This window comes from Notolabrus celidotus, chromosome 9 (assembly GCF_009762535.1).
Source record: "Notolabrus celidotus isolate fNotCel1 chromosome 9, fNotCel1.pri, whole genome shotgun sequence".
Classification (NCBI taxonomy): Eukaryota; Metazoa; Chordata; class Actinopteri; order Labriformes; family Labridae; genus Notolabrus; species Notolabrus celidotus.
In genome coordinates, this window is record NC_048280.1 from 9,481,520 (window position 1) to 9,506,234 (window position 24,715).

The window sequence follows — 24,715 nt, forward strand, 5'->3', positions numbered from 1 at the left end:
TAAGAGGCTCAAATGATTACAATACAAGAAGTTTGGCATGTGCTGTTTTCTGATGGAACCGAGCAAAAGTGACAACTCCTTAAGGTCTAATATCTTGTCCATTTCAACTTTTTTCCCATTTGATCCAAAACAAACATGTTCAGAGTAATCCAAGTTATCTAAAATCTTAAGGTAACTTCTTGGGTCATCTTGAAGCAAATGTTTTGGATAACACAGTGAGATGTGCGTTTTGTTATCTGTACAGGAGTACTGTTAAAATATTGATTCAAAACAGACATGGGACGACACCACAACCAGGAGGAGTGTGTGAAAAACAAACACACAACTCTAAGTCAAATTCCATTAGAAACAATTATGCATTATTACAAATACAGGTCAAGCACAGGGCAGGACGGACCAACACACACACACATATACACACGCACAGCTGGGGGACAGCTGTCTGTGGAGTCTGTCCATGAGTGCCAGTGATGGGCCGCTAATGCACCGCCAGGAAACAACATGGCTCCCTGAGGGTATGCAAAATGGAGGCATGGTAACAGCTGCCAAAATGTCAGGGTGACAGAGTGAGAGAGAGAGAGAGAGAGAGAGAGGAAGAGGAAGAGGAAGAGAGTGATGGGTGAAGGCCAGTGGGGGGCATTGGCATGGTTAGAGGGGGTACCATGGCCAATGCACCCTCTCCTGGTCTGAGTGAAACACAGTGGGTGTATCGTTTTGGCTTTGAAACATTATCTGCTATTTTTTGACAGTGTCTGTTAAAGTTGCTCATGGCCAAATCATTCTGTCATTGTTGTCGTGAGGCAGTTAAAAGTTTGGAGATGCTAAACATGGCAGGCCTTGGCATATATTAATCTTGAAGTAATAATGCAGCTTTCTGTACTTTAAAATCCTAAACCAACAACAACAAAGAGCTCTTTAGAACAACACAACACAGCAGCATCCAGAGTGAAGCTGTGTGTTATCGTACATCCCCAGATGTATATGTATATGAATGAAGACTGTTTTTTACTCACATAGTTTGGTGGCTTTCAAGCTGTAAATCCTTTGTTTTCTTAGTGTGCTGTAAAGCTTAAAGAGCAGCAACTAATCTGCTCTGAACTTGTGGAAGTGAGGGGATGAAAAACAAACACGTCTGTGCCTTGGAGAGTCCTGACAGGTGCTGATCTTAGGACGAACAGTTAGAGATCTACATTATCTAAAGCAGGGGTTCCCATAGTGTGGGTTGGGATCCCCTGGAGGTTAGCCAGACACTAGTGGGAGGTCGCGAGATGTCTTCCAGAATTATTATGTTTTTGTAAAGTAATCTAAAAATGCCATATTTGACCATTTACTGAAAAAAATACCAACAAAATAATAGTTACATTTGAAGTAAGACCTTGTAAACAAAACATTTCATGAGTTTTCTGCCTTTCTTTGTCTCCAGATGACTCCTAAAGTTAGGGTTAGGGTTAGGGTCAGTAAACAGTTGATTAACAAAAGCACCTTCAGAAGCCACATGTGCATGTAGGTAGGCTAATTTTCTGCAGACCAGCTAAATTAAGTATGAAGCAACTTTAAAATAAATCAAGGGAAAGTGGGGGTCGCAAGTCTTTGGCACTTATATTTTCGGGGTCACGGGCTGAAAAGTTTGGGAGCCCCTGATCTAAAGTACGGCGCATCATCACCGCAGTTTGGGGACTCATTGGAGATGATTTTAAGTGTTTTTTCTTTATTTGTATTCAAAGTGTTCTCCTGACTTTTTGACCCTTATCAAGTGATTGCCCTGAATTACAGCCAGTGTGTGTTGGTATAAAGAATCGGGGTCTGAAGGTGTAACACGAGGCACGACCCTACTTAAGTTATCAATACGTGGATGTTAGTGTGTTTATGCGATTGGTGCTGTGTATTTTAGCATGGTAATTAGCCACTAATTAGTTATTGATCGAGGCTGGTACACTTTATGGAGGTGAGAGGACGAGTGTGACACAGGGCTCATGACACTTCAGCTATAACTCTACTGCAGACACACACACGCACAATGCATATACACCGTTTTTCCATCACCTTCCTTTTAATATTTCTCCCTTCATTCCTGTCTTGTTTCTTCTCTTTCTTTCACTTTAGTTTTACTCCATTGTTGCTACTCTCTGCTATTCTGTATTCTGTAGATTAAATGTTGTCTTTGATTCCCTCCTTTTTCTGATGCCATATTTATCAGCTTGGAATTAATTTGGACTGGATACAAAATAGTTAATAGTGTCACAGATGTAGTAGATTTCTAAAGACCATGTGAGGAAGTTTTCTTTTGTGTTGATTTTGGTACCCTGAGTAGACAAAGTGATACTCCTCATCTCTTTTCTGAGCTTGTCCTGTACATGTGTGAGGCCGGGGATAGACTTTCTGTTTAACCTTGCATTGCTGTACACGACCCCCTGTGTCTTGATTAACATAATTGTACACACGAGAGCAATCTGTTCCTGCACTTTGCCCTCAAGTTGTAGCCCCGCCCCTTTTGGGGGGAAAGCAGTAAAATGACTGGCGGTAAATGGAAATTCTGTGGTCTTTGGAAATTGAATAGGCTTAAATCAAAGAACTGGGTTATTTAATGGCAACGATGTAACATGCAAAAGAAATTAAAGCTGAAGGATTTACTTGGGTGTCTTCTCAGTCTGACTTTGTCAAACTTAACAAGTAGCTCCAGCCAAAATTTAGACAGGAAGACTATAAAAGCAAACACAGCAGTTGTTTAATTCTCCTCTGCCTCGTTCAAAAGCTCACCCGCTTCCAGCTGCACGCTCCGGAGCTGTCATTGGCTAATCAGTGGCGGCTGTCATCCAGTAGCTCAGTGGCACGCCCTTATTGTCAGCCTATCAACTTTCTGCTGTCTTTTTAAATGTGTCTCTCTCTCCAGCTAGTTCCTTCTTGCATCGATGGTGCGCACCCCTCCACCTCCCCATCTCCATATGGTCTCTGCAAGTCTCTGCAACTCCTATAATTCATCAACCACCACCACCAGTGTCTGGACTCTAGGGGGGTTCTTCTGCTGCCAAATTCACACATCCTACACTCACGACATTATCCCCATAGAGTCCTCACGCCAAAGATTTCTGTCAAGTTTCATTATTCATTAAGATGTAATAAATATAATTTAATCTTCAAATTGTGTCTCTCCTGATTGAAATAAACTCATCTTCTGACTGGAGGCATCACAATCTGACATCACATAACTTTTGTGTGTATTTCAACTGTGTAACCTGACTTGGGTCAACACTTTTAAACTCATGTTTTAGGATCTTTCAGTGCTTTTACAGAACTTGTTTCCAGCCAAATGGGGGTCACTTTAGCGAGTGGGAAGTGACGTTTGACTGCTCTCATTCATGCACTGCACATCTCACTGGAGGGTATCCTGAGAGCTCCAGTACACACTGCATCTCGCATCTGCGTCACACATTTTAGAGGACATGCACAGCCGACGCGCCCATCATGGCAGCCATCATGTACATGCATGACTGTAGTTAAAATGAGGCATATCTCCAGCCTAAGTCTGTTTTCTGACAAAAAATCTCTTCTTGATGTGTTTTAACGGTCATACGTATCACTCTGAGAGAATTTGCTGTAGTAAAAGTGAAGCTAGGGTTTTTATTTATCATGGCGTAAACTGACACCTACCCCCTTGCAGCACTTACAGGCATTAAAAGCACAATATAGAAATTGTCAGTCTGTTTATAAATTGTCTTGTTTGCTTTTCTGGGTCATAATGAGGCATCACTGTCAGTTCCAGTCAGATTCATAACCAGCTGAAAACTCCTCACAGGAGCTTTAAGGTTTCAGAGTTAAAGGAGATGACAGTGGTCAAAATGTCTGTAATAGAAAGTCACGTAAACTTAGAAGGAGCCTGACAGTGGAATCTGTTATTTACTCTGCAGGTAAACACTATAGAGTGTCTAATTTAACAATGCTGGTAAATATTCCCCAGAGTGCGATCATTAATATAATAAAATATTATTTAAGTAATAAAAAATCCGCTCTGATGCAAGAGAGATGCAACTGAAATGAATGATGTCAGATTTCCTCACTCTAACTGTTTACAGAGTAACATTGAATCATTTCACTTTTTAATAAAGCCTCAAGTAAAAGAAGTTCTCACTCACTGGTATTTTTTTGTCACTAAGCAATCTGTTGAACATTTAATGTGCGGGCTCTGGGGGCTTTGCTGATTTAAGAACACTGTAAGAAGTTGAGGTCTAAATAATCGTTTTAAACCCCCCAAGGTCTGAGCTCTCAAAGATATCTGTCTTTGGGTGTTGCTAATGGTCCGGTCTGATGTTGTGCACCTCAAATTGCTGGCTATTTCCTAAGCCTGTTATTGCTAAATGGAAAATGTGTGAGTTCAGGTGTGTGTGTAATTGTTTGTGTGTGTGTGTGTGTGTGTGTGTGTGTGTGTGTGTGTGTGTGTGTGTGTGTGTGTGTGTGTGTGTGTTTGTGTGACCTCTGCCTTTAATCCACTTTACCTTTCATTTCCTTTCGAGGCTCTTAAATGACCCAGGGCACCTGGATAGAATCCTAGTTTCTCTCCTCTGCTACCTTGTCCTCTTGCGTTACCTCTTCGTTTCTCTTCTCAAAAACAAATAATTACACTACATGTAACCCAAAAAAGGCCTTCAATGGAGCTATTTATTCAACAAAAAAAACTCAAGAAATATGAAAAAAGTATTTTTTACAGAGAAGAAAGTTTCTTTTTATGTTTCTAGAGGGAGGTCAGAGGCCAGATCCAGATGAAGGGCAGCACCAAATACAGGTTTCTGAGCAAACTCTGGCCATCATTTCAAGTGCTTGGCAGCAAAGGCACTCTTGATAGCCTTTAAACCTCCTGTTATGTTTGTTTCTATGGAACAGCAATAATGTTCCTGGGTCAATTTGACCCGGGGCATATTCAATTATCCAAAAGTGTCAGAACCCCAAAAAAATCCCAATACACTTTTTTTTTAAATATAATTTTTAATTCAATTACTAACCATTCAAACCAAGACTTAGTCCATTGGTGTTCTTTCATTCTCATAGATCATGGTTCAATGAGGATAACTCACTCCTTTTTCATTAAAATTAATGTGAAAACTTTTTTCAATGTACATTGAAAAGCCTTAAATATAAATACAATAGTTTTACATGACATAAACTTTTGTTTATTTTGTTTTACATTTTGAATTTGTTTTTTTTATGAAGTGATGTTGATAAATTAATATGACACCTCTTCTGTCACATGCTGCCCAGATTTTTATGATTCAATTAGCTGGTTTCGAAGGCACACATTGCCTAAAATAGACTTTAAAAAGGGTCAATTTGACCCGCAACATAACAGGAGGGCTAATTCAACATTTTAACAGTAAAGTGGAAATTTGTGCTGTAATCAGGTTGTTTGGTTGCATCAGACTGTTGAGAAGGTTCCCTGGTTAACAAAGGCAAACTGAATTAACTTGATTGGCTGATTTATGAAAAACAATTAATTACACAACTGAGTTGACACTGTAACTTAAATCAACCCCACAATGCCATTAATGGATATTGTTTCTTGTTAGTGGTTGGTGCCAAAAACACAACACCACCCACAGAATTACACAAAACTCCTCAGAGTCATTTAAAAAGAAAACACCTTCAATCTGTAACTATCCTTCTCATGAATTCATATTCTATTCATTCATAAGGTTTAAAGAAGGTTATTTTGTGCCCCCCCTACTGGACAGAAATGTACTGTGTATTTACATAAAGCACCAAAATGTATTTCATTCATTTAATCTGCAGCACTCTGTAGTATGGAACTATAAATACAATTATATCCAGCTAGAAGCGAACACTCAGGACACTTTCCTTGTGACATTCATGCATGTCTATCAGAGAATCTCAAACTGAGGGCTGGGTTGTGAGTGTAAGAGGGGTAGAATGTTAAACAGGCTTCAAGTTGCATGAATATAATTCATATGGGGACACAAACAAGCAAAAGTGTTCAAGGATATCTTAGTATTTGCTAACCTGAATTTAAGCTAGCTGGATTTGTAGTTTCCACTCCTATTTCCTTTTTCTCTCCATTTTAATGGGCCCCAAATGATCAATTGGCAAAGGACAGACTTTCCATTTACTGAAAGACAATGTCAAGTCAAATGTATTTGTATAGCACATTACCAAGTGTTTCACAGACAGAGGCAAAATCAATCAATCAATCAATCATGATGATCACAGACACTGAAGAATGCACATAAAAAACACAAACTTACGTACTCTAGGTACATTCAAAGGCCAAAGACTAAAGGTGTGCGGTAACAAATTGCACTTGGTCTGCACATCTCATGTTAGGAGGCAGTAAGTGTCGCAAACGTGGACCCATAACTGAAAAGGCACGGTCAGCCCTGAGTTTTCACTGAGCCAGAGGGAGACCAGATGAGCCTGCGCAGAGGACCTGAGGGACCTGGCTGGGGTACAGGATGTTAAGAAGTCTGTTAAATAAGAGGGGGCAGATCTAAGTAGTGACTTAACTGACAATCATCAGGGAGCCAGCGGAGGGTAATATGCTCCTGCTTTCCTGTATACCTGTTGTCTTGGTGTATTTTTTATGGTATATGTCATGTCTGTTTAACACAAAAAAGGTTGCAGATGGAGAAATAAGCAGCATATATTTACCCACGTATTAAAGACAACATGCAAAGATACACTGGCCCTGTTTGAGATTAAATAAGTTGAAGTTGGTCGTGAGGCTTTCAGTGACTTTAGAATTGTGGTGTAAGGAATTGTGTCATTGCACTGGCAACAAAAGAGTAAATTAACTCAGAAAAATAACAGTTACAATAAAAGTTGTGTTACACCCGGATAAAGAAGCAGTATTTGGTTTCACAATTGACAACTACGAACCTTTTTCTGTCACTCTGACAAAATTTGATACAATATCTGTGCTGATGAAGACACTAATGAGTGCTCAAAATGCTGAGTTCAAAAAGACCAGCCTAAGGGAAAAATAAGAGCTTTATCAGCGCTGATCTGTAGAATCTGATCCTTTTTATTGGTTTTATTTTGGCTAACTTTAAGAAACATTTCCTTATCATCTCAACTGGTACAAGTCATTTGTGTTCCCAAATGCCACAGCTTTATTAGTATTTGTACATTTTGTCACTCGTCAAGATGTTGTATTAAATCACATTCATTACAAAGAAACTTATGTTAATCAAGTCCCTTCCCTGATTTATGACCTTGCCTTTACTTCAAAGAGAGAGCGCACTAACCTTGACCATAAAGCCCTAAATATACATGACTAACGTGGTTGGGGTAAATTTGATGGACTGGGAGAAATTATCTGATGATTGAAGCTCTTGAAAGTTGAACCAACAAAGCTATGCATGGCATAAGCTTTGTACAACATGGATGTAGTCTTACCCATTGGTTTTTGAAGAGGAGTTATGAAGCCAAAAGGTGATGGTAGCCATATTGGAAATGGTGGCTCCAACAAACTTGAGGCTAATTGAGAAATTAACAAAGGGGTGGAGATGAGGCCATGGCTGACAACTGCCTGACAAACGTCTACAAAGGGTCTGCCTGTAAGGTTAAATCAGCCTCATCCCCAATTGTGCCAAATTATGTATAAGTTTTAGTCTCCTTAAAATCAAAAAAGGATAAATAATGAAAACACCCCTCCCATTCAGATGGCACCATAAAATATATCAGGTATAGAGACCAAAACTGATTTTGTTGTTGTTGTAGACAATTTTATTTCTGCTTTAAAATTGGCATTTCAACATGGGCTCTAATGGGGTTTCCTTGGCTTTTGGAGCCAGCTTCATGTGGACATTTGAGGAACTGCATTTTTTGCACTTAATCATTGGCTTCACTTTTCAGCTCTGTAGGTTGTCCCTTGACCTGTGTGCATACAACTTTGTATTGAGAATTCAACTGCAACTCCAAAGATGCAGTTTTTACGAAACATAGAAGGACAGAGTTCAAAATGGATTAAATTGAGACTAAAGATTATGAAGCTTGTTTTAGTCAATCTCAATTATTAGTCAGATTGGGGTGACTTTGACAACAATGGCCTCTTTTTGTTTTGTTTTTATTTACAGGCTTTGATGCCTTTACTCTGAGGGAACACAACAGTGGATAGAGCAGGAAACTGGGAGTGAGAGTGGGAAGCGATATGCAGGAAAGGGGCTGCAGGTCAGGATCAAACCTGGACTGCCTGCCTGAGGACTATAGCCTCTGCCCTAGGGGTGCGTTACTAAACTACCAGTCCAAATCTGGCACCCTGACAGTGTTTTGTTGTTATTGTAAATCACATTTGTCTGCCTGGCAAAATACAGAATAGAGCTCAGATAATAGAGCTCCATATCCTTATATGCTGACTGAATATGAATATACTTCAATTTAATTTAAATGCATACAGGGCTAACACACTTCCAGAGCCACTGTTGCCATGACAGTTGACTTGATGTGTTTCTTCTTTGCTTTCACTTCTTTGACTTCCTGTATGTCTAGATATGTACAACTGTGTACCTCCTACAGTGACTCAGTGCTTTGCTGGTCCTCTCTCTCCTCTCACCTGTCTCCCTCTCCCCCCCCCCCCCTCCACAGCCCATGTCTCTTTTATATTCAGGTGCAGCGACAGCATGTAGGCTCACCTTCTTGAAAAAATTGTCCTTCTCTGTGTTTTAAATCTGATGTGCTCTAACACCTCCGTCGACAAGAATAGCTTCACGACCTTCAGAAACCAGAATCTGATTGATTGATGTCCACTTACCTCAAACTATGATGAAGCACTTCCTTTAACAGCAGTCCTAACTTCACACAAAAACTTCAACACTTCTTTTATTCCTGAACTTTAACCGAAGTAAACAAAATCCGACTGAGAGATAAAGGAGGAGAGAGTTCAAGGTAAAGTCTGAGAGCTGCAGCAGTTAATGTGTGTTAATTTGTTTATACCAAAGCGCTGAAGGATCCGAACAACTCGACTGCTTAAAACTGACTTAATTAGGAGTCTCAACTAAAGGTTAAAAATAAAATTTTCTGGCAAATATTGTGAATACTTTTAAAAAATTATCATCAAATATCCTTTCATGCTCTGACAAAAGCTTAACCACAAGTGCACCAACATAGCTACTGTAAAAAAAAAAAAGCATGCAGCGTTCCTCCAAGGACAGAGAGGTGTGTGTGTTTGTGCTTGCATGTTGGAGTACGTAGGCGCGTGTCAAACTCTGCTACTGGTTTATTAAATGGCCCGCAGATCAATTCTTAATCTGCTTTGTAGCTGTCCTAACACATGCAGAAACACACCCTAATTTTCCCTCAAACATGCATAAAGAAACACAAATGCACACACAGATATACACTCTCCTCCATCGCTCCGGAGCCTTTCTGTCTTCCACTTTGTCAAATTCAATTATGGATGACATCACTGATGGAATCTCCACATGAACCAATTACTGTTCAAATCCCTTGGGTGTGTGTGTGAGATGATCTCTAGAGGGGGGGGGGGGGGGATCATGTGTGATACGGATGTGTGTGTGTCCTGTATGGAAGAGAAATGGGACGATTGTATTGGTTTTTGGTTTAGGGAGTCAGAGTATGGCATTGACCACACACACTAACAAATCAAGTTGAGTATGTGTGTGTTTCTGTGGTCCATGTGTGTGTGAAGTGACCATTTCTCCCGTCAAGCTTTCAGTTGTTTGATGCAGTAATTGGAAAAAAATCTGTTTCTCAATTTTATTGTCAACAGTTGCTGTAATTAGTGGTTCGTAGCCAGCTCATTAGGTAAGTGTTAGCTACGTGAGTTGAAGTCTTAACAGCAATGAAAGATCAGCGGCTGAAAAGTGTAAGACAAGCTACTTTACTTAAATACTTGTTTATCCCTGGAATCTTAACTTCCCCGCATGTATCTTTACTTTTATACCTGCTAAGCTGACTGGTTGATTTCTTAACAAATGCTCAGGCTCTGCAATGATGAAAGTGCCAAACTGGTGGGACTGTGACAAGACTTTTTGTAGCTTTCTCACCAGCCCTCCTTTCCTCTTCTCACTCTTTGTACCCTCCTTTTATTTGCTTTCTTTCCTACCTCTCTTTCTTTTTCTTGTATTTTACTTCCATTCATCCAAAGTTTTGTCCCGATCTCTTCATTTGATCTCCTCTCGTCTCCCCATCGATCTGTCCGTCATCTCCTCACCCCCCTCATCCCGTCTTTCCTCCCCTCTCCCCCCTCCAGCTTTGTCAGAGAGCTGTCTGCGTGAGGTCAGGATAATGGTACTAATTTGTGTGTATGCGTGTGCTTGTCCCCTATCTGTCCCCTGCTAGCTTTGACACGGCTAACCTACACATACTGCTGTGTCAACAATAGCAGCGCATACACATACAGGCATCGCAAATGACAGCATCTCAGAGGACCTTAACAAGATAGTTTGCTCTGACAGAGAATGAGAGGAGGGGGAGGGAGGCTGAACGTTATTATCTATGTAGTACATCACTGCTGCTGCTGCTGCTTATGTTGATGTCAGGGGATAAATGAGCTAAAGTGAACAACACAAGCTGCATGACAGAAATCCACATGAGCGCTCTGTAGCCAGTGACAGCTTTAGCCAGACATTTCAGCCATACATTCATTAGCAGGGCAGGGAAAGGCAGTGTTCAATTCCCCCTGCAAACATTTATCCACCGTGAGTAATTAAACAAAAGGCTGGTTAATGGAAAGTGATGTGAAACCAAATGAGAAGTCTAATCCCTCTCAGACTATTGCTTCTATCCACTAACAGCTAAAACAGAAAGACCTTTTTTTCCGTCCTAGAAGTTTATCTTTTGTTCCTACAAGTTTCAGAATAAAGCCAGTGGAGCAGTCGTTCAACAAACCTGCAGTAAAAGGTGGAGTGTGACAGTTAAAACTATTCTAGGGGAACTTGCAGTCACTTCTTGATATATTCATCCATTTTCTCTCCTGGCCTAATAGTTATATTACTGCAGGAGGCTATAAAAGAATTGTAAAAGCTAATACAGAGGATAATTTCTTATGATTTCTCATTGTTGTTACAGCTACTACTTTGTTGCTCTGTTGAGAATTTACCTCTCATGTCCAGGCCCTGCCATGTTAACTGACTGTAGGTAACACGCTATAAATAGTTGAGTTACAGCTTTAGTAAAATAACTGTGGAATTCAGCTTTAACACAAGACGTGTAACCTCTCCTGAGTTACAACGCACACCAAGGCCAGGATGAATTACATCATGGGATGTTCAAAGGACTCAAAAATGGCCCTGGCCAATGAAGTGGCCAATGGTCAATAATGGTTTGCTGTTTGTTGTTTTTGCCCAATTTTATACACCAATAATTAACCATATATATATATATATATTTAAAGCATTACACCAACCTGCAATAATAACACCGTTTCATTGGCACCAAAATGATGATTCCAAATTTGCCAAGTAAGTCACTTTTGCTGAACTCACTCACTAATTTTAGCAAATTTTCACCTGTAATGTTATACTTGATTCTGCTTCTTGAGTTAGGACCAAGCAGCAATCTCCAGTCTAAAAATATGATTCCAATGCAGAAGTGCTAAAAACTGCAGTTCATGGAGGATCCGCATGAGGTTGGCTCTGGAAGTACCGGAAGTCACATACACATGAATGGGAAAAAGGCGATCTTTGCAGCAGAAATAAACATGTTTACAGCCTGGTACAAAAGACGAGTGTAGTCTGGATAGCTAATTTCTTGATCGGCACACACTGTGAGGGGGTGAATTTTTTTCTAACGCTGCAATTTCGAAGATATTGAGATTACGAGTCTTCCAATGAGAGGTACAGCTGCCTGCTGGAACACTGTAGCTGTTGGCTAGGAGGCTCAAAGCCCGCCTCTTTACGTCACACTGGCTCCACAGCAAGAATATGGCTGCCGCTGCCGATTGGCCTCAAACAGCTCTTCAGAAACAGATGGGTGACATCACGGATCCTACCTCCATATTTTATACAGTCTATGGTTAGGGCCTTGTTTCTATGAACAGGGTGTGATGTCCTATCTGTTTCATTGTTTGTTCCTCTTTCACGTCAACACTTAGCTGGTTTTCGTGCACCTGGGAGCACCTAACATGTATTCCCGGGTGTTTAAGACCTGGCTTTATAAGCACTTTTTATACTTTCTTTTCCCCCTGCATCATGTCTTGTAAAGCTGTCTTTTAAGTTCTTGATTCACATTATACAAATGACACACTGATAACACCAACAAAGATGCCTTTATAATCTTCTTACCTTATTTTTCTGTATCTTTTTCTTACGCAATCCCCCTAAAACATGTCAAGTTGCCTGACCACTGGGACCAAATGAGACCATGGGGAGAGATTATGAGAGCAATTTTATACAAGGATGCTCCAACATTTGGGCAGGTGGAGGTTGGGATCCAACTGTGCACTTAGTGATTCATTCACAACCAGCTTTATCCCCTGAGCCATATTTGCTCATGCTTCGTATAGCATGGCTTTAGTTCAGGCAGGCCACAAAGTAATGCTCAGCCCATGGTACACTAACTGAACTTAACACCAGCCTGTATAAGTAAACAGCTCAGCCAACTACCTCCTATATGCATCCAATTGGCAAATGTCAAAACGTGTGTCCTATTTAATCTGCTTTAGCCTGTCTACTCTTACTCTTTCACACTTCCACTCCAGCTCTTCCTTTTAATGCTATGTCTGATTCTGACAGTATCATACTGTATCTTTTATCACTTATGCAAGCTCTGTTCTGTACCCCAGAGTCTTTGCTGCTGCCCTCCCTGCCTAAGCTTTCATGTATGCACGTGAAAGAGAGGGGAGTTGTGCTCTCCCCTCCACAGGCTTTGGCATCCCATGTACGTACGTAGAAGGGCAGGGAACCCTCAGAATAAAGCAACGATGCCAAATATAACTTATTGCAAAACATTTGCTGGTTAAATGTAGAACTACTTGTTCCATCTGCAATGCCCCACTGCACTTTGAATCTTATGTTTCAGATTTTGTTCACATGACAAAAATGTCTTTATCATAATCTGGACTTAAGATACATCTGCTGTACCATGTGAATAATAGTCACCAGGCATGAACTCCACTTTAAGTTCTGTTTTAGTGTCAGGAATATTCACTACTTCAGGACTGTGGGTGCAGGCATAAAAGGAAGCCAGATTTTGTATGGAGCCTGTGAGAAAGAGCAGCTTTTGAGCCTCAGCTCAGGGCACGATAGTCCTTTGTGTGTGTGTGTATGAGCTCTCAGGGTTGTACTTTACAGCTGTCAGTGTGGCTTCCTGACAGCTACAGCTACCTGGAGCTGTACCCCATGGGTGCCATTCTCAAACAGCTGTCTGTGTTAAATCTCACTCGCTCTCTCTCTCGCTCCCTCTTTCTGTGTGTGTGTGTGTTTGTGTGTGTGTTTGTGTGTGTGTGTGTGTGTGTGTGTGTGTGTGTGTGTGTGTGTGTGTGTGTGTGTGTGTGTGTGTGTGTGTGTGTGTGTGTGTGTGGGGAAGGGAACAACAGATAGGGAATATCTGTCAGAAATCATATGTCAACAAACAACATGTTGCAGACACCCAGTCATCACATACACACTCTTTGCCTCACAAATAAGCCCTATTCAGCTCTCCATCATACAGAGGTGAGTTTATAGTGTTTTCTCTGTACTGTGTTACCACTAATTGTCATAATAACACCATTATGCCCTTTAGTATATCATAATGTGTTGTTATTAATTTCCATATTTGATACTTGTTGTAAATTATAATATCAGAAGCAGATAAAGCAAGGAGAAGATTTGATGAATAAATTTGTCAGTATTTGATATTTAACCAATTTTTTTTTTGTCATTGAGTTACTTTCCCCAAAAGAGTTGCATAATAACACACTGGAAGTTCATTTTTGGGGGTACACAAGTAATTCAGGGGATCTATTACAATCTAAAATCCAGAGTTCAAGTTCAGTGAAGCAGTGAAGAACAATAGTTTCCCACAAATTCTTGGAATAGGTATCCACCCTTGCACTGGCATCAGCTAGTTTGCAGGGAAAAACCTTCCAAAATTCAATGCTCTGTGGTCCTGCTGGCACATTGGCTATTTGTAACAAATACATGGCCTGCAAAAAGCTTCAGGGAGAACAAAGCAGGATAATTTTTTGTCACAAACTTTGCCTTGGAGAAATCTTATGCAGCTTTACACAGCAAATTGTTTTCAGGTTGAGCTAAGGTTCTGTTTCCGTTCATGTTAATTATGTAGATGTTAACTTTTTTAATGATGTCATCTATTTAACATGTGCTAGTGTGTTTGTCTATCTATATGGTGATCTATATGGGAAGCATCATCACTTAAACAGAAACATGGTAATTGCCTAACGTCCTTATTTTCTTTAAGCCTCATTATTTTAAAAGTCTCCAAACAAAAGAAAATAACAAATTTACACACACTCATGGCCACACAAGCACGGCTTTCAGACATCTTGTCATACACTCTCCCTTCTGTATACGAGGATACACATCTACAAATCTGAAAATACACACACACACACACACACACACACACACACACACACACACCCACACACACACACACACACACACACACACACCCACAAACACACACACACCCACACACCGACACACACACACACACAGCGCTCTAACATTACATCTATCTGAATGAGTTCCTTCCATTTTCACTATGTTGTTATTGATCGTACTTAAACAGCACCACTCCTGTCGGCTTGTACCAGGAAATTGGCTTCATATTGAAACTGTCACAGCAAGGGTGCGTTTCATTTTCGGGCCTGAGGGCACGGGGAACGGCGCACGAGAGGAATCAATCTTCAGTCCCTGACATCGGCTTGTTTCTGTAAAGGTATTTTTTGATGTTATTTCTGTATGATTAATTTTATTTGTTTGCTTTTGGTCAGTGGGGTGGCTTAGCACTTGAGACTGTCCTTCCAAGTGTCATGTTCAGCTGTCCTGATCAAGAGTCCTTCACAGGGACACTGGACCTCTGCCAGTTCCAGCTGGCCCTGACCTCTGACCTCTCCTGGGGAGGGGATTAAGTGTAAAAGTCAGGACTGATTACTGAATGAAAAAGCAAAGCAGAGATGTCTTACATCAGAGTGTGGAAATGACGTTTCGTACACGCAGTTCCTACAACCTTGACTCTATCGATTACCGTTATACTTGGTGAATAAAGTTGCACTTTTTTTTCAACCTTAAATGGGATGCGTTCTATAAACCAGTGCAACCATTGTACCAGTATACAACATAAGTATCTTTTTATGTTGTGGTCATTTTCCCAGAAAATGTCACTATCATTAAAGTTCCATCATAGATATGCACTGTTGTGACCACCAGTGCAGCTGCCAGTGCAGCCGTCAGTGCAGCAGCTACCATCGACCACAGCATGTGACTTTATGTGGATGAAAGTGCCCCCATTCACTGTGTAATGGAGGAGAGCGCCCCCCTGTGCAAAGCATGCTTGGCTACATAGGTATAGGGACCAGGAACAGACGGCGAAATTGAAGACAAGTTACCAGTGGAGGTGGGTGGCATGACTCTTGGCAAAGTGGTCATAGGCAGTGGGCCTGTATCTCACAACTATCAAAGTTACCATGGACCAAGTGGCAACCTCCGGTCTCAAACTATGAAGCCCATGCGGAAGTGTTATAAACTGCAATTCATGGAGAATCCGCATGAGGCTGGCTGCAGAAACACTGGAAACCACATAGACACCATTTCAAAAAAGACAATCTTTGTAGCATTAATAAACATGTTTCTAGCCTGGCTCAAAACACGGCTTGGCTCTACGTAGCTAATTTCTCTATCAGCACACACTGTACAGGGGGTGAATTTTTTTCTAATGCGATGGTTCAGAAGATATTAAGATTACCAGTTTTTGCCCAAATAAGGACATGACTGACTTGACTCCCGGACAGGAACAATTAGCTGTTGGCTAGGAGGCTCAAACTCCACCTTTTACGTCACACTCTGCCTATGCCATATTTTATACAGTCTATGCCATATACTGAGCTCAACTGCAGTTCCTGTAGTTAGTAAGATTGCAAAATCCACCCAGCAAAAAGAGATGGTGCTAGGAAGAGCTGATTTAGCTCACTTAGTACAGCAAGCGTCCCTTATAAAAAGTAATCGTTACTGTTTATTACCTACAAAAGCAAACGAGACCATCAGTGAGAAGTTTGATTATTTCTGTGGAGTTATTTCTAACGCCTGTTACTGCTTCCACTAGGTCAGTGCCAAAAGAAGTGAGTCACAGAAAACACTACTTACAGATGAACAGGGTTTTATAGGACCACAGGGGTTGCAGTGATGGGCTCAAAATAAAAGTTCCTCGTCATAGCTTGCTTTCAATAAAGGAAGCTATGACCAACCAGCACAGTTTATTCTGCTAAAAACAATGACAGACTCTGGTTGGAAACTATGTTGCTGAGGTAGTACTGAAAGGTGTGGATTTCACTTTGCATACACACTTGCATGCATGAGATGTTTTAGGTATTTTTGCTAATAATATCATAATATTCCAAGGGCCTACATGTGGTTTCCAACTGTACATCAGAACAAGAAGACTAAAAGGTAAGAAAGAGGGAGACTGCTAGGGAGAAAATATGATTTGAATCATGCATACCCTTTCAGCTTAAAAGAAAACTTAAAGGCCTTGAGTGAGCCTTGAAACTTTGATTACATGAAGAAAACAACCTTCAATATGATATTAAGCTGAAGCTACAGTTCAGAAATCAATCAGTAAAAAGGGAGATTTCACAAGGCCACATCTTCAGCTGTTCACTAAATCACTGATCTAAATGGGAGCGATCTTTGTCCCCTCTTACATCTCCAACAAAACAAACAAATGTGTCAGCTAAACAATAGCTGGGAAACTGAGTCATTTGCATGTGACATGAAGTAAAACAGAAAGAAAAATACAAAAGCTTGCACACTGTGATAAGTGTCTTATTATGCAGTGCTGCACAAAGTGAATCAGAGAACAACACAAATCCAGCCAGATTCTGGATTATGATGATGATTTAAGATTGATTCCCTGCTGTGTAAAATACACAGAGTTTACCTCCTTACATTTACTATGAAAACCTCTCTGTTCTTTAAAAGTTGTTTCTCATTTTTCAAGCGCTTCACAAGTGATTTCTTTATCCATATTTCATGTGCCCAGCGGAGCGTGTCGTAAGATATTTTGTAAACTCCCAGAGCCCATTTTTCTCTTTGGCACATGTTCAGTCAAAAATGCAAAATATGAACTGGTTTAACAAAATATGACTTTTATCGTCCTTCTCCTAAGTGTTCTTTAGAAGTTTGACTTTAGCGTCTGACTTAGCATGTATGAGGGAGAGCCTTTTCTGTCATGTGTGGAAAAAATACAATCAAATCATGCCTCCTATATTGTGTGTGCTTTAAATGCATACCTTGACCACGTCCACGTCTGTCGAGCTGCAGGTCACCGAATCGTCCACTTCCCTCACCTGCCCATCAGTTTCCACAGTAACAAGCTTGATTGGCATTGCTACTCGTCTTCCCGTGAGTATGGCTGTGTTCACCACCTCTGTGTCCTGCAGAGAGAAATAAAAAACAAGTTCTTAACTGAAATATATCACTTCGGATTGCCACTATAATGAAGAAAGTTTTAAAAATATGATGTGGAACCAACAGCCCTGAAAACAATGTAAGAATCTCAAGTAAGAGATGGGGATGCCAGGTGAGACACGTGTTGTTTATCAAGCTTTAATTTTAGAATTTCTTCTCCTCAAGTGTCTGAATCCAAAGGAGAGATAGAGGGGGACAAAGAGTCACAAACAAGTGACTGAGAGCAGGAGAGTTTTTCAGGAAAGAAGAAAAAGAGGTGATTATAAACTGCACGATTAATGTAATCAGCATGATTACATTTGATTAGATCCGTCCAACAAAAATAGCACAAAAACCAACACATACCTCAGAGAGCGGTGATTATTTGCCTTTGGGTTTCCAAGGGGGCATTTATTACCACCAACACACACACACACGCCCGCCCGCCCGCCCACACACACACACACACACACACACACACACACACACACACACACACACACACACACACACCACACACACACACACACACACACACACACACGCCTGATTATAGGGTATTTAACTGGGCCCACTGTTTCTGGAGGGGAAGTGTGTTTTAGTATGTCTGCTTCTTGACTCTTGGGAATTCAGCTGAGCATACAGAATGCCAGCAGAGAAGATGAAGGAAAGACACAGATTCTCCAGATTCAGTTTGTCATTGAAATGGTTTCAATTCAAAATGCTGTGATGATCTATGGCCCACGTATGTTCAAGGCGGGATATTTGTGCCCCTGTTGCGTCTCTTCCGCAGTGTGTAACACCAGGGAGAAAATTGGTGAGGGTAGGTTGTTATGCCACTGATCTGCCATCATAGCAGAAGCATAATGGGAGTAAGACGGTGGCAATGTGTGTGTCAGACTCAGAACCGGAAGAGTGGAACAACAATGTGTTAATGTCTGAGTGTGTGAGCTCCCACGTTGGTATTACACACCATGCATGTTATGCTTCCCCAACAACATAAATCTATGCAAAATCGCACTCTCTGACTCTGATATTGATTTACTGCTGTTGCAGAGTTCAAAGTTTAAGTACGAAGGCTTGATGATCAGAGAACTTAGTTATGGCCCTATTGCAGAACAGCTATGTGTGAGCAGCTTTGGGTGAACTTTTTCTTGTTTTCTGGTATTCTGGGGACTAAATCTTCATGTTCCCATCAAGGATAGTTTTGGGACATTTAAGCTGGGCCTCACTTCTCTAGTTTTATACTGTTTAAAGGTTCTAGTACAAACCAGTTTTAATTTAGGGAAAAGTATTGGGTTCAAAGCTTCTGTGAGGATTTTTTTTGTCATTTTTGGCATCCCCTGTTGACAAAGCTGCACCAAGTAACTCTTTGTTGATCTTCTCCTTCACATGACCAAGTAGCGTTTACTGAAATACCTCACCCTTCTTTATTTTACCATCTATTTTTATCACTCACTCTGAATCACTGCCTTGGAAATATAAATGAAGACTGTATCTGCAGAGTGCTGTAACTCACTTTATCTGACACCTACCTGGCGGCTGTGGCTACCAGGATTGAAAATTAGCAACTATCGCTGATGGCCTTGTTTGCTTTTGTAGGTCATTTCGACATCAGTGTCAATTTCAGTCTGTTGTATAACCAGTTAAGATCTCCTCACATGAGCTTTATGCATGCAGGGTTAGGGGCTACAGAGCGCAAATGCATGTAAATGAGGTTCCTTGCAAGAAGGCTCTTTTTTCTTTTAGCTCTTTTTAACCAACAGTAGCACAGCCATCTTAGTTCTAGCTTCATCACAATATGAACATGTGTGATGAACTCATAATAAGACTTTCTGTGAAATGAGGATCAAAAAAAGGTGTATATTTGCACTTGCCATGAATAACATTACTGCATGAGGGTACAGGGTGACGCAGGCTGACAGCAGGAACAAACACCAGACATGTGGAGCAAATCTGGCAACTCTCCACCAATAAACTATACAGTATGTTAAATCATATAAAGTAACATTAGATATTTGCAGACATAGTTATATATCCCATGTTTAAAAAAATGCATGATGCAAAAATGCAAACGCAGGAGGAAGACTTAGAGCAAAGAATATGTAAATAATGTACAAGTATAAATAGAATATCAGGGCATAAAAACACACTTGCAGACATGAACACACTCATGAATAACACAGATAAATATAATAAGATGCTGATGCACTCACACTTTGCACACACAGTCAAGACTTTAAGTGGAAGTGACTAGTGACAAGTCGCCTAATGCCCTATCCTTCTCAGCAACACATCGCTATGTGACCTTTATTTAATGAGATCTCTCTCTGTCTCTCTCTCTCTCTCTCTCTCTCTCTCTCTCTCTCTCTCTCTCTCTCTCTATCTCTATCTCTCTCTATCCTTCACTCTCCTACACACTTTATTTCTGTAACTCTCTTTTTAGTTCCTCTTTTTATTTTCTTGCTTCAGTCTTCCCTGAAATCAGAAATAGATACTGTAGATGTGGGACACAACGGAAGACAGTTATGCGGTTTGAAGGTGAGAAACAGGTGAGGAGGAGGATGGGGAGAAAAAGTGGGACAAACAGGATTAAAAGCATGAAAAAGATGAAAGCCAAGAGTGCAGGAGAGGAAGATGAAGGGCACAAAGAGAGGAGACGAAGCAGGGAAATAAATAAATTGAAGAGGAGATTCTCTCTGCGCCTTGAGGGTCGGAGAGCAGATAGAGGGATAAAAATCAAAGAGGAAGAGGAGTAAGACGAGGGGAGATAATGTGCATCTATCTCTCTATGTGCTTGTGTAAGTATGCAGCCTCTATGTGTATATGTTAAAATGTATGTGTGTGAGTGTGTGTTTGTGTGTGTGTATCCTGGGGCAGTAGTCTCTTGGAAGCCACAGAAGTGCCACAGATAACATCATGTTTACATCTCTGCTATCACACCACAGGCCAAAAGATGACAACAACATGAGGGAAAGATTTTTCTTTAAATAAATAAAACATTGAGTTATTAGATGCTGCTGTCTCCTGCAAAAAACATTTCTATTTGATTTGTTAGAGGTCTTTTGGGTCTTGAACTTAAGGTTTAAGTGAATTGAACAAAGAAGAAGGTGCCATTTAATCATTATTTTCATTTCCTAATAGTTATTTAGTAGCATTGAAATAATTCCTTGATGTAGTCTTTATTGAATTTGATGTGTGGACTCTTTATTTATCTGTTTCTTGGGCCTATGCTTGCTGTACAAAACCTAGCACAGTGGTTGAAATGCCTTAAAGCACAGACTCTAATATAAAATGTCAGCATATAACCAAACAGCAATCTCAGAAGTTGATAAATGAAGCCAGTTTAGATGTGAAAAACTGCAATTCCTTCAAGTCCACTTGAGGCGGTCTTTAAAAGCTGAGAAAAGCCTGTTAGAGCCTGTATTGAGAAGCCACGATACAGGAGAATTCAACATGTTTACAGCCTGGTGCTATATGATGTGTATGTTATTTAGCCTTTATACTTCATTTGTTTCTTTGTCACAACTTTACATGGTGATATCTATTTTAAAATCTAATCTGTTGACTCATTATGAATAATTGGGGCGCCGTTGGCCTAGGGGTCTAAATGCGTGCCTCATATACAGACCCTATGGTCCTTGTTGCAGGGGTCACGGGTTCAACTCCCGGCCTCGACTATTTGCTGCATGTCTTACCCTGCTCTCTACTCCCCACATTTCCTGTCTCTATCAGCTGTCCAATCCATTAAACAGTCCCTCCAGGATTTCGCAGGTTTTTTTTGTGATTGTTGCGGCCCAAAAAGCCTGATTTTGCGACACCTTTTTGAGAAAATTGCAGTGAAAGTTGTGATTTCTTTTTTCTTTTTTCTCCAATAACATCTCTGGGGCAAGTAAATACCCTAAATTACAGTTGTTTTTAGAAAACATTCTTGATGTGGCCACTGTGACTGTATTTTTATTCTCTTGATTCACAGAAAAATGCCATGAAAGGGATGTATTGCACATTTAAAAGGCGCACCGGATAGACAGTCAGTTCACGGCACTCTGAAATATATTTGCGTCTTTCAACAAGTAGTTGATCAAAACTTACTAAATGTGTCTGATGTATCACCAAACTGGATTAAATCAAGCTGTAGATGCAGAGCTTTTTATGTCAATGTCAAACCTCAAATAGTAAACAGACGTCCCCCAGTTGTGTCTTTGTCACTAACGCACACCGGGGCTAAAAATCTTCAATGAAGATGAGACAGATGCATGGAGGCGGGGAGAGCTGCTTCATAAAGCACACCTACTGCAGGTAGAGACCAAGCAAACACTGGGCCCCTCAAATAACAACTCTAGTATCTATAAATAACAACGTTGTCATTGTCACTTTTCCTGCCTGCTGTCCTCGCTTTTCCCCCGTTCTCTGTGCGTGCTTTGCTGTTGAAAAGTGCCGACCAAGTCCGGACTTACGTTTATGTTCCAAGGAAGTGAAATTGATGACAAAACCGAGGACGTACAGGGGCTGAGATTAAGGTAATTGGTCAAATTTGCGGGAAAGTTGTGGTGATTGTATAAAATTGCAAGGCTGCGCAAAAATCACGCTGATTGGTTGAATTTGCGTTGATAGTTGCGATCGCGGAATCGCAACTTCCTGGAGGGCCTGATTAAAGGTGAAAATGCCCCAAAAGTATAACTTGAAGAGTTATGCATAATTACTAATTGATTAGCAGGTGGGTGCACTGTAGTTGTTTGCCAGGCAGCAAGGCTAAGGCCTTAACTCCATCCCTTTGTTTTAAGACTAGCCTGAAGTGAGTTGGAGTCAGCAGCTTCAATACAGCGACCAATGTGTGACGTCACCGACACTATGTCCACATTTTATAATTTATGCATGTAATATATCCCCAACAGACAGCATTTAGACAATGTAACTGGATTAAACTAATTTGTATGTGTTTTTAACATTTAACATTATAATCTATGAATGTCCAAAATCATTAAACCCTATATCCCGTTGTGTAAATTTGTTTCCATTTGCCCTTTATTTCCGAAGTTTAGTAAATCACTCCACTGTGCTGAGCTTAACTTTTAGTGGTATGAAAATGTGATAAAGTTTGAATAAGCAATAACAATTTGTTGAAAAATGAATATTGTCCTAGGAAAAGTCAGGATAACAATATTACAGATGGATTAAAGGGAACACAAGCCAAACAAGTCAGCAGTGGAAAACACCTTGGCTTTGTAGAATGGAGTTATTTCAAACCCTCCTCTGTAGGAGTAAACTTAACCAAGCTTGCTAACTAAACTGCAAGCAAGTCTGTGATATTTTTCTTCATCTTTAACAACTCAAAATATATAAAATCCTTTGGCACAGTTTAAAAAATCTGTTCAGTTTGTGCAATTAAAATGAATTATCTTGCTCTGAAAATTTTCCCTTCAACCTCAAACAAAACAAAATATTTTACGAATATGTGCAAATGAATGCTGCAGGATACAGGTTAAAAACATACACTGGTAATCTATTTATATAGAGCAATCTGTGTCTGCTGACCAAGGGTCTTAACCCGTCTCCTGACCTCGATCGAACGAGAGTACAGATGTCAGCCGGCTTTTCTGAACAAGCTTTTCAAACAGGTATGGAGCTGTAATTGAGTTATATGTATGTTCGATCATAATCTAATTAGATCGGAGGAGAAGCAGAGAGAAAGGGAAAGAGAGAGAGAGAAGAAAGGAAAGCACATATGAGGAACTTGAACCTCAGACATTATTTTTTTTAACATTGATGGCACACCACAAAATGTCTGGCTTTCAGACAACCTGCCTTTTCAGGTCCAACTTCATTCAAAACGCACACTGTCGTTACAAGTGCCTTTAACCTTCATGTTAAAAACAACCAGATTTTACAAGGAGAGATGAAACACAGGAAGAAGGGAAAAAACGGAGGGAAAGAGACAGAGACAGAGAGGGCAGTAATATGGACAAGAAGAGACAAAGAACAAAATGAGAAAAAAAGAGGATGTAAAGGAAAAAATCAGACAAACACAGCAGGAAGTGGAATATTAGAGCGAGAGCAAAAGAGACAGAGAGGAAAAAGGAAAGCATTTCATGCTTGTCCAAGGGAATTATTAAGTGGCTCGTCAACAACTGGCTCCCTACTGCCTTCAAAAGCTGCTCCACACTGCACCCAGATAAGCTCAGAGGAGGTGTGTGTCAATGTGCGTGTGTGTGTGTGTGTCAATGCGTGTGTGATGGGGTCTTGTGCCGAGTACTTGTATGTATGAATGAATGGTTTTTAGTGTGAGTTCATGTAGGTTCAAGGATGTGTGTGTGAAAGATGAGTGGAGAGGGAGAAATAGAGAGAATAAATATGTGTGTATGTGTGTGGGTGTTTGTACACATGTGCATCCACAGACAAACACATTTGTGTGTGCATGTCGCGCCGAGAAATGAAGTCCAGGAAAAGTCTTTCTCTCCAATGAAGCTTATCCATGCATGTATGTACGTGTGTGTGTCAGTGTGTGCAATCTAAAGTGAAGCAACTAGAGCGAAACCACCCATCACATAAACTAACACACACACACACACACACACACACATATGCACACAGTGGTTTAAAATAGTTGACGCAATGAAAATACTGGACTCTTTTGCTCTTCTGTACAAATTCAATTTCTTACAATAAAAGTATGTAAGCACTTCTCTTTCTGTCTCTTCTTTTTTTCCCCTGACTGTCTATCACTCTTTTTCTCTCCCTCCTTCGGTCCCTTGCTCTTTTTTCTTTAAGCATATATAAACATACACACACACACACACACACACACACACACACACACACACACACACACACACACACACACACACACACACACACACACACACACACACACACACACACACACACACATAAAGGAATCTCTTACGATCAAAATAGAAGTGCTGCCATCTAACATAAGACTGTGTTTCCGGTAAATGGACAAAGACTTGAGCATGTGCATGCACACACACACACACACACACACACACACACACACTACAAATCTTTGCCTATCTACTTCTCTGTTCGTTCTTTAAATTGTCAAGTTTCTCATTCGGAGGAAATTGCCTGGAACATATACGACTCGGAGTCTCCCTTTGCTCTGGCTGTGACCTTTTCACCAC

General features: G+C 40.5%; 1 protein-coding gene across 1 annotated transcript in view; it reads right to left on the minus strand.

Annotated features, from left to right (window-relative positions):
* LOC117818254 (transmembrane protein 132C-like) overlaps positions 1-17,545 on the minus strand; it is a 55,025-nt gene extending 37,480 nt beyond the window's left edge. The window contains exon 1 of the mRNA XM_034691027.1: positions 17,417-17,545. Within this exon, the coding sequence (XP_034546918.1) occupies positions 17,417-17,512 (96 nt within the window). The 5' untranslated portion in view covers positions 17,513-17,545. The remainder of the gene's footprint in view (positions 1-17,416) is intronic.
* Positions 17,546-24,715: the final 7,170 nt, after the last annotated feature.